The sequence below is a fragment of the Phragmites australis genome, chromosome 15, assembly GCF_958298935.1.
Source record: "Phragmites australis chromosome 15, lpPhrAust1.1, whole genome shotgun sequence".
Lineage (NCBI taxonomy): Eukaryota > Viridiplantae > Streptophyta > Magnoliopsida > Poales > Poaceae > Phragmites > Phragmites australis.
Window position 1 is genome coordinate 28,223,676 of NC_084935.1, and position 10,865 is coordinate 28,234,540.

Here is a 10,865-nt window from a genome sequence, read left to right on the forward strand (position 1 = left end):
GAGCGGGAGAAATGGACTGGGCTGGCGCTGAAATGGATGTCACAAAGACCATTTGGGAGGCCAATCTCTTCCAAAAGTCGAGGCCATGACTATGATCAAGCCCCAGCGAATCCATGGTAGGGAAAGGTCAAGCGAAATCATGGCCTAGGAGAGGGATGGAGGAAGGGGAGGGGAGCAGCATCTCAGACATTGTATGTGGTCACAAGAGTACTCCCAAGTAAGAGTGATTTAAGTGAAAAAATAATAATGGATAAATATGAGGTGAAAAAGATAAATAACTGATGATGAATAAATATCACATGGAAGATGAATAGCTAAAATAGCCCGTGTATCCACATCACTTGTGAACTTGCTTTTCCCCATCATCCCACACATCCATCCATCCGACAAGCTGACGAGCTAAAACACATCAAACGAGTAGCTACTTAAAAACGCCAACACAATTAAGCCGCCTTGTTAATTATATCTACAGCTCGCTAATTAAAGCCCAAGTAGTAATCGCATGCATGCACGGCGGGGCGAGGTGAGGCGAGGTCGCTGAGCGGATCAGAGCCAGAGCGCGCCGGCCTGCTTGAGGAGCGGGACGAGGGTGCCGTTGATGTGGCAGGCCATCACCTTCTCCACGCCGCCCAGGAGCCGCCCGCCCACGAACACCACGGGCACCGCGGGCTGGCCGGGGGGCAGCAGCTGCGCCAGCGCCGCCTGGATCTCCCGCCCCCCTCCGGCGCCGCCCAGCTGGTCCAGCTCGTACACCGTGGGGCCGACGCCCAGCCCCAGGAGGAGGCGCTTCACGACGTGGCACATGCAGCAGCCGCTGGCGCTGAACACCACCACCGCGTTGCCGCTCGCCATGCGCGCCACACGCTCGTACACCGCCATCGCCGCGGACGACTCCACAACCTCCATCCTCATCATCTTCCTCGCCTCCTCCTCTTGCTTGGCTCTCTCAGCTGGGAGTGTAGTGGTGGGTAGCGCTAGCTAGTTGCTACGGTTTCTTGACAGGACGCAAGGGGATCGAGGTCATCGAGGTGGGTGTGTGCTTTTATAGGAGGGGTCGGGTGGACAGGAGGATGAAGACGTACAGGGAAGGAGAGAGAAAAGAAGGGGGCTAGGTGCTAGGTGGAGCGGCTCTGCGTCTCTGTGTGTGGCGTTGGGGAGAACAAGCGACACGGATCGCTTTTTGCAGAGGCCTGTGCCTGCCGGCCGGTCTCGCGAGCTCACTCCGCAACGAACAGGGCCGGCAACTCTCTGACCACTAGTACTCCACCCCCCTTCCACTACGGTTACACAGAGAGAGATCAGAGAGAGAGATTGTGAAGACATCAGAGAGAGAGAGAGAGAGAAACAGACAGAGAGAGACTGAAGAGAGAGAGAGAGAGAGAGAGAGAGAGAGAGAGAGAGAGAGAGAGAGAGAGAGAGAGAGAGAGAGAGAGAGCAGCTAGCTTGTACCAGCAAAGTGGAGTAGTAAAGCAAGGAGGCGAGCTTAAAGTGACTGTTGCAAGGTAGCAGTAGCTTTGCATGGGCGAGGAGGAGGAGGAAAGGGAATGCCAAAGGCGCCTGCTGCATCATCTGCCATGGCCATCTGTTCGTAAGCACCTCCCCCTTGTTTAGGCGATCGCAGGCACATATCTGTGCAAGGCAAGCAACTATGCAAGACTGTTGCTTGGTCGCAAAATTTACTACACAATTTGTGCTGTGCATGATCCGTACTGATGACTCTAGTCTCTACGATATGCATTCGTGGTCAAGATATCATACGGCTATTTCTATTATTATTGGAGCTAGTAGGATGGCATCAGCTAGATTAGATGCACAACCGTAGCTAGATTACATCTGGTTTGCGTACGTAGTATGTATATATGCTTGCAGAGAGGAAAGAAAGGTTTTACTCTGCTAGTGTACCTTAGTTCGATGGCATGAACAGTTTTTGCATTTTTCTTTTTCCAGTGCAGGACAAGAAAAGATCGGATTAGTTGTAAGTAAATTGGTTGGCGCACAAATTATTCCTTTACGACTAGGGAGCTGTTTGGAGATCCTAAAATATTCAATGGAATTACCTCCAAATTCAAACATGCCCTGATTAATAAATTAAAGGGATTTAATTTATACACACCACCTCAAACCGCCCATACATATAGTCGATCGATGTAGAAAAAGCTTATGGCATTCTCCTTGTGGAATTTCTTTGACCCTTTGGCACATTGCGCATCTATTGGCAATATACAAAAATAACTCAAATGGACACATAAAAGTAGTACCTCTACCTCGCGGTAATCAACGTACTCCGTCCGAGCTAAAATATAAGTCATTTTAGAATATGTGTCGGACGTCAATCTTTTTTAGTTTTGAAGAAAAATATATGAAGAATTTACTAAGTTTGACAATACAAGGTTGCCATGGTAATATGCATCGTGAAAAATATTTCGTAGTACATACTCACCCTGTTCTCAAGTAAGTCTCGCTGAATAATACGTACGTGCCGTCAAGCTTTCGGAGTTTCGACAAATATACACAAAAGAAATAGAATATTTGTCAGAACAATATAAGATTAGTAGTTTTTCCAAGAAATTTTATTTTGAAATGATTATACTTTCACCAACTTTTACCGAGAAATGCTTCTTGTAGGTCCATAGGTTGTGGGATTTCTGTGACTCGATCTGCCTGCCACGCTAAACAAAATTGCCCGTACGTACAAACAACCTGACCTGCTGCCATACATACCAAAGTACCAGTACGTACAGACACTACGGTTGCATGAACGTAACACACCGGATAGAGGGTACCCCGGTCGTTGGTCGGGCGAATCAAACGGCTGGTGTAGCAAGGAGATGATCGAAGACAGCAGCATCTCGAGGAACGGCACGGCGTGGTAAAGTCGTGTGTTCGCATGTCCTAGTAGAATTTTCGTGTTATGTCGGCCTGCAATCCGGCCCTTCGAATTCCCTCCCGTCACCCTCCTCTCCGGCCGGCGGCCCTGACCTCTGCCGTCGTACGGCCGGCGCGCCACCCGGTCCCTGACGCGCGCTGTTCAGCGTGATTCCCGCATGCAACACGTACGTAACGTACGTACCCTCTCTACGCACGTCAAAACGGTTAGCTGCATCGGTCACGGTTAACGAACGGTCGGAAGATACAAGACATGAGATCTTGCTAGCTCTTGCAATCTACTGCATGCTCATCAGTATCGACGAACTTGCGGGGCCATGCATGGCGTCCTACACCTGCAGAGAGAGGCTTTCACATGAGTGATGAGTTTCTACAATATGGTGTGAGAGAGAGAGAGAGAAAAAGGGACCGATGCAGAACTTAAAGAAGATCCAGTTTTACGACGAGGATTAAACTGCAACGTTGTAGCTGCTGCATCGAGGATTGTGAGGCTAGCTGATGAGCGAGGCTGCATGGAAAGGCCGGGTTGGCGATCAGATGCGGTCAAAGGAGACAAGCGCGCGGCTGCACCCGCAGCGTGATCAGATCACGCCGCCCCTCCCGCTTTTCTCTCTGCACTGCATGCCATTCGGCTGGCAGCTTTTCTGCACGCGCTCTAGCTTCTCCGATCACCACGTCCCTCTACCACCCTCCTTTCCTTACAAATCTGCACTGCATGCCATTCGGCTGGTATTTTTTGCATACTTCTAGTTTAAGAATATTCTGGAGCTAGTTAATCTTAACTTTACAAATTTTTAAAGTTAAAACTGTGAATAATTAAATGTCTTTGACTTATATATCTTATTTTTATTTTAAATTAAAAACAAATATATAAACTACTTTATTATATTCTACAAACTTGCAGCCATGGAGTGGCTTTTCTGCACGATCCGCCCTGCCGGACCACGCGCGCGCGACCTGTGCCCAGATCTGGCACCGGCGCGATCGCGTCGCGTGGTGGCGTTCTCGGGTCGGACACGACCTGCCGGCCGGCTCGCTCCGTCGCCGGCGCCGGCGCCGCCGTCCTTTTTGACGCGTTCCGCTTGTGCGCTTGCGCCAAGCAAAGCGCCTTTTCCCCCGCGAGTACACATGCCATGCATCACACGCGCCAACGAAAGCCATGCAGCGCTAGATAGCCTGCTTGTGTGCTGTGCACGCAGCTATGTAGCCTCTGCGTTTCGAGAAGCCAACCGGTAGAGTGACCAGGCCGGACCAGACCAGAGTCACCAGACCATGCATACATGCAGCTGCCTACCACGGCCCCGTTCCTTCCTCTCTTTGCTTGGCTCCGGCACGCTTGGCCGCTTCCCCTTGGCCTTGCCTTGACCTGGCCCCTCTTCATTCCCCGTGCATGCAGGCAGCCATGCACGCACGCACGCACGCACGAGAGCAGATAGCGTAGCTAGAGTAGTTTGTCTAGAGTCTCCTGCATGTGTCCACAAGACCACAACAAGTCAACAATCAACACAGTGAACCCTAGCTACAACTGACTACGTGTTTCATGCATGAGGTGCACTAATTCATTGCGCTGACGTTTGCATCTACTATCTATGTAAATACTACTCCACTTCAAACTTGGACCAAGTATTTTTGAAATATTTAAGTATCATAGAACATGTCTAAACAAAATTAAAGGTATAACCTCACATAGCGCGAATATGTGATTTGACCACTGAACGCACTCATGTGTACATGTACTATTCCTCCTAGTATTTAATCTAAAAAAATATGAGCACTGTTCTGAGTCTAGGACTCGAACATGTTACTAGATTCATCATGCAAATATATAACTCTTTCTATTTGATATAATTTATTTTTATAGATATTATTAGTCAAAGTGATATATTGAAAGATGTCCTAATAAACTTATATTTAGGTTCAGATGAAGTAATTAAAAAAGCAAATGTAGTAGTATAAATAACCAGCGAGATTGAGCAAGCGCATGTTTGCTTATTTTACAGGATAGTAAAAATTTCCCCAGTAACATGCTTCAAAATTAACAGTTTCATCCGGCTACTGGGGTCATGTCTGTCACATGTCGATCCATGCATGCAGGCAATTTTCACAGGTATATGAGCGTATATATGGTTTATTAGAATTATTTATTTATATTGAGATTCAAATTAGAAAAGTATATTAAAAAATAAAATAAATGATTGAAATAAGCATGTGTGCACAAGCGTAAGAGGTTTTGTATTTACCACGCAAAAAGGCTGCTTAATATGCATGCGCACGGCCATATTGACCAGTACCAATTAACCCATGCATGCATGGCCTTGTCCACTTGCGTCGACTCGACGCGTGTTTGCATCGATTGATGCATTACTACCTGGATCGATGATCTACGTGAATTTTTTTTTAATAATAGGTAATAACAGTTATCATGACAGTTCTCGTATCTGTAACTCTTATCCTATCATTAATGATAAATTATTAATAACGGATGATATCCTATTATTTATTAAGATTATTAGTGACGGGTCATAATCGTGACATGCAACTAATGTTCAGTTATTAGTGGTGGGTCGTAACCGTGATACGTCATTATTAACTGAACATTAGTGACGATTATAATCTTGATCCGTCATTAATGACCAATGAATATTTTTGTATTTTTTGGATATAAAAAAGTCAAAAAAATATTTTTTTACTCGAGCCATCTCAACGCAAACACATTCTATATGCCTCATAAGCCACGCTTTTTTCATATTATTTTCAAGTTTGCGTTCCATGAGAATCGAACCCGCAACCTCTTCCTGTAGCCACCTTACCACCTCTGTTATCCCATAGTTATGATAAAAATCAGATTTTTTTATTCTTTTAACCTTCTTTGCTAAAGATCATTAGTAACGTGTCATAACTATGATCCATCACTAATGACTAATTTTGCAAGATTTTGTATTCTAGTGCTGTTGAGGTGAGAAAAAATAAGAGAAAAATAAAATAAAAATAAAAAATATTTGCGAATACCGTCATTAGTGACTGGAGTTAGTCATTTATAACAGATTAAAAGTTAACCTATCACTAATGACTAGCATAGGACGAGTCATCACTGATGAGTGGATCATTAATGACGGATCAAGTTATGATCCGTTATTGATGACTTAATCATTAATGACGGGACATAACTTAACCCGTCACTAATGACTAGCCTAGGACGATCCGTCACTAATGACTAGGTTATCAGTGACGGGTTACAACTTGGTATCAGTGACGAGTCATGTTACGATCCGTCACTAATGACCACTTATTAGTGATAGGTTTATATTTGATCCCGATCAGAATACACATTAGTAACACGTTCTTATTAAACCCGTCACTAATAAAATATTAATAACACGTGTTAAATAATCATCACTAATGTGATATACCCTTACTGATTTCTTACATAGTGGACGGCACTCATGTACATGTTGCATCGGATGGCACCATGCATGCATGGCAGCAACTGCGAGTTGCAAAATTAAGGTGCCACGGCCGTACCAAGCTAATGGCGACCGACCAAACGTAGCTAGCGGGCGGTGCTGGAAAGTCGTTTGCATGCTTAATTGCGGAGCATACATGTCTTAAGGGCGATCATATTCTTCATGTCTCTAAAATTGAAAAAAGATTCGGACGACGATGGTAAACCGTTGGATGAGCTATTTTTAATCTCACACGTGCTCGTCCGACCCCGTCTTGCGGTGCCCCCTCCTCTCGCCTGCCCGTAGCACTATCATTAGCAATGTTTCCATCGTCAGATCCACACACATCACTCCCATCGCGCAAACCACTCTTTTTTCATGCTACTTCTCGCCAATCCTGCCCACTGCCCGCCTGATACTGCACGTCGCGACACCGACACCACCACCGTCACCTCAGGGCACCGCCAAGCTGTCACTCACCGCCGGCACGATCACCACCCCCTAGCCTCTTTTAAATCTAGCACCCCGAACCGTCTATCCTGAAACTCCCTCTCTTAATCCAACGACAATATGTTCACACGGACGCTAAAATGTGTTGGGGATTTCATGTGTACGAGATGTAGAAAGTGTGATGTCTTTAATCGTACGTACGTGCCGAGCTGCATCTTTGCATGCATCCAAGCTCGATGTCATGTCGTGGTATCGGACAAGGTCTTTGGCAAAAGCCAAAAGCTACCAGTACGTTCACGTGATGCCATTGATAGATGTTACTACGAGCAACCATGGACGAGTGGATGTCGCTTAGCATGTGCGGTGCAATGGTTACATACATATACATGAATATATATATATATATATATATATATATATATATATATATATATATATTCTATGTTTTCCGTTTTCCTGTTAGAAGTGATAGAATTTTTAGTTGCTATTTAACTCATGGCTTTTTCCGGTTGTCGACAAGGATCACTTTTCGGATTGTAGGAGTAAATTTACTGTTTTTTCCGCTTGCGAGAGTGGATGGCACGTTGAATACTTATTTAGACGTGTTGGGAGTTAGAAAATAAATAAATATAAATATATATATATATATATATATATATATATATATATATATATATATATATATATAATCGCTTACCCAAATGATTATATAACCCTGGAAAATTACATGGATATGCAAGCAGCAACCTATCAAATTGTACCGATCGAGCACGTACATATAAGGAATGTACGTGTTTGGGTAAGTTTTTTTCCACGCTTTTCTTTTTTAAAGTTTTCTGAACAAAAGTTTTGAAAGAAAATCTACCAAGAAAAAATTACTGAGAAAAAGTTATCGAGAAAAGGTTATAAATTTTTTTTTTCTATAGGCAGTTACGGGGCCACACGAGGTGCGCGAGTTGGACCGCTAGTGGACGCGCTCATATAAAGAATTCTCTAGTGGCTAGGGACACGATGGCGGCATGTATGTCGCTAGTGTTGGCGTTGCGACCCGGTGTCGAACACCCGGCATGCGTCTCTGACGTGCTATCCCAGGGGGCTGGCTTCATGTGATGGTTGTCCAGAATGCAGCAGCCATTCTAGATGCAACGGCCATGGAAGGCATCTTGAGCTCGCGCTGCATCGTCATCTAACTTGAACATGACTAGGGCCTCAACGTGGGATGTCCCTTGAACCATGTACACTTTCTCAGCATCAAAAGCCCCCAAAACTTGATGAAACACCTCTGCGGTCGCAGGGTAGATCACCTGGCTTACTGCGATGTGAGGGACAAGTCCCTTGGCCAGCTCCCGGTGGCTTGGCATTTCGTCGAGCACCTTGTGGATGCAAACGGAGGGGGTTGAAGGCGCGCTTGAAACAGCAACCGCGGAGGCCATCGAGGAAGCAGGGGCTGGGGAAGACGAAGGAGAGCCGAGGGCGCGGTCCCACGTAGTGCAGACCTTGTCGAGCTTCGCTAGAATCCGAGTATACATGGCATCCCTCTGTTGTTCCTCAAAGGAGTCCGCAAACGCTCTCTCCATTGGAGAAGATAACAACTGTCTTCAGACGCCCTTCGCTGATCAAACCACGGGCTGGAATCACGGTGCTCGGGATGAACGCCAACACTTCATTTGGAATTGCTGATAAGATCGAAGTAGAGAATCATAATGGCTCTGGTATCAATGTCATGTTCCTGGTGGTAGGACACGATTCAAGTACCAAACTGAGGAGATTGGAGGGAGTTTAGACTAGGGATAGCAAGGAATTTGGGGAAGGCAGCAAGAACAATAGAGGGTTCAGGGAGGGGACGAACTGAGGAGGAAGACAAAGTCTTTTCTGTTTTGTTCGATGCTTTGCTCGGTAGCTGCCCGTCCCTTCTGTAGCCATCTTCCCCTTGTTAAGTGACTGTCCCCACACGTCATACATGGTACCTTGGACCCAGGGCCTGGTACATGACAAGGGATCAGCTAAAATGCAAATAAAATTAACAGTACAACTTATCAAGAGCTACAGAAATAATCACAGAAATATGAGAGATTCTATTTTTTCAGGCAACTGTTTTTCCGTTTCTTTTTAGTCGACGTCCTCTCGGTCCCATCGACATCCTACGGACGCGCAAATCATCTTTAAGCTCCTGCCTCTACTCTCTCTCATGTGATAGCCTCCCCTCGCTGCCCCCGCCCCGCCCGCTAGATCCGCTCCCACCTCCCCTACAGTACTAACCCTGTCGGGACCGTCAATTTGCCTCTCTGACCCTGTCACTGTCTCATCCAATGGTCCTTCACCACCCGTGGCTCGGCACGTCCTAGCCACCTCACCCCCTACACTCATCTCCTCTGTCGGGCCGCCCTACCGCCCGCCGACCTCCCTCTAAGGCCACAGATGAAGAAATCCTACGAAGAAGAATGCCATGCGTGTTCACACCCATTCACACAAATGAAGCATCTCGTTTTCAGTCGTCTCAAATTTAGGAGGACTGCAAAAATATATATTGTTTCATAAGAGTGCTGTATTTCTGGTGATTATATATATAACCCATCACTACGTACTTGTGATGTGCAGCTGCATGACTAATGAAAAGTGCAACCCTCTTGGCCGATTGCATGCATTTTGTTGAAGTCTGATTAAAGTTGGTTAGCATGCGGACGTCGTCGTATCAAAGTGCTAACTAAAGCACGTACGTGCGTGCATGCATGCATGGCAGAGAACACGATAGATGCATGGTGCCGGCCGGGCATAAGTAGTGTCCCCTAAACGGCTGTTAGGGGACAGGGTTAAGACGGACACAATCAGATGCTTCTTCCTGCTCTCATTTGGCCGGGCTCCTAGCGATAGTCTTTTCAGTTGCCCAACCATGGTGTCGCGCGATCTTGTGGCACCATCATTTCCTTTCGCCGTGCCCCAAATGTCTAGAACATGCTAAAAGTAGTGCATGCCCGGGCCGAAGCCGGATCCGGTGCGTGCATGGCCGACCTGACCTAGCAGCTACGTTCTCTCTTCTCTCTCTCTCAAAAAAAGAAAGGCAGCAGCAGCTAGATAGCCTATGACGTGATGCATCCTTCCATGCATCTTTTCGGGGCAATATATTGTGCCGGTAAAGTTGTTTTTTGTTGGGTTATGTGACCATGCATGCGTGTTCCCTTCGGGCCCTCTCATCCGATCAAACAGTCATAGCTAGCTAGGCCCGCAATGAAAGATCGGGCAGCTTATTATATGTACAATGTACTACTCCCTTACTATGTTAACGGAAGCTATAGGAATAGCATGAAAAAATTTAATGAAAAAATGTAAATGTTTAACCAGTTTGCATATTGTGTGTCAAGCTTTAAAAAAAAAAAGAGTTTTAAAAGTTTGACCATAGGTACGTACTCATCTGTTCACCATTACACTGAGGAAGAGGCAGAGCATATATAGTTTTTGCACGTACGTGTAGCCGTGTAGGTATCTAAATTTCTTCTGGTTTGCTCGTACGCGTACATACGTCTAGCTAGTTTCATGGGTAGTTGTGTGGTAGACGCAGTGACCGGCCGGGCGTGTAGTTAACTGAAGAAGCGTGTGGGTAGGGTGGTCACTGTGCATGGAGGTGTCATGCACGTTATGTCCGGTGTCCGCTCATTGGCCTGCATGCAGCGGCAGCGGGCAGGCTTTAGCAGACCCTCACCCGGATTTGGTTAAAGGCTACACAACATGGACGAACTGAGTTCAGTTGTTTAGAATCTTTATAGTAGAATCCGTCGACTTGGTTAAAGTTGTAGATTCAGCACAGATACTCATATTTTCTTAGGTCGAGAGGAATAGTAGATGTATATGTGAGCATGTTTAATGATTAAAAATGTATATGAGGTTATACTTTTAATCTTATTTACAAATGTGTTAGACATATGTACGAGAATGTATGTGGACTGATCGCATGGGTACATCGATCTGTACTTAAAAAAAAAATTCTAGATTAGGTAGATATACTCATATTTTCTTGGGTCGAGAGGAATAGTAGATGCATATGTGAACGTGTTTAATGAGCAAAGCATATATCTACTATGTGAGGTTATA

The 10,865-nt window shown here is 45.7% G+C and overlaps 1 protein-coding gene across 2 annotated transcripts; it reads right to left on the reverse strand.

The window, feature by feature from the left end:
* Positions 1 to 546: 546 nt before the first annotated feature.
* LOC133893432 (glutaredoxin-C9-like) lies at positions 547 to 8,212 on the reverse strand. Of its 2 annotated transcripts, XM_062334445.1 has the most exons (3): positions 8,153 to 8,212; positions 2,473 to 2,487; positions 547 to 864 (listed from the first exon to the last, which is right to left on the reverse strand). In XM_062334445.1, exons 1-3 carry the CDS (start codon positions 8,210 to 8,212, stop codon positions 547 to 549), a joined length of 393 nt encoding a protein of 130 aa, XP_062190429.1. The 2 variants fall into 2 exon arrangements, with proteins under 2 accessions (XP_062190429.1, XP_062190430.1); XM_062334446.1 differs by lacking the exons at positions 2,473 to 2,487; positions 8,153 to 8,212 and having other exon boundaries at positions 547 to 999.
* Positions 8,213 to 10,865: the final 2,653 nt, after the last annotated feature.

Coding starts and splice junctions, on each gene's coding strand:
- LOC133893432 (XM_062334445.1), bottom strand. CDS start 8,212: ATGGCCTCCGCGGTTGCTGTTTCAAGCGCGCCTTCAACCCCCTCCGTT.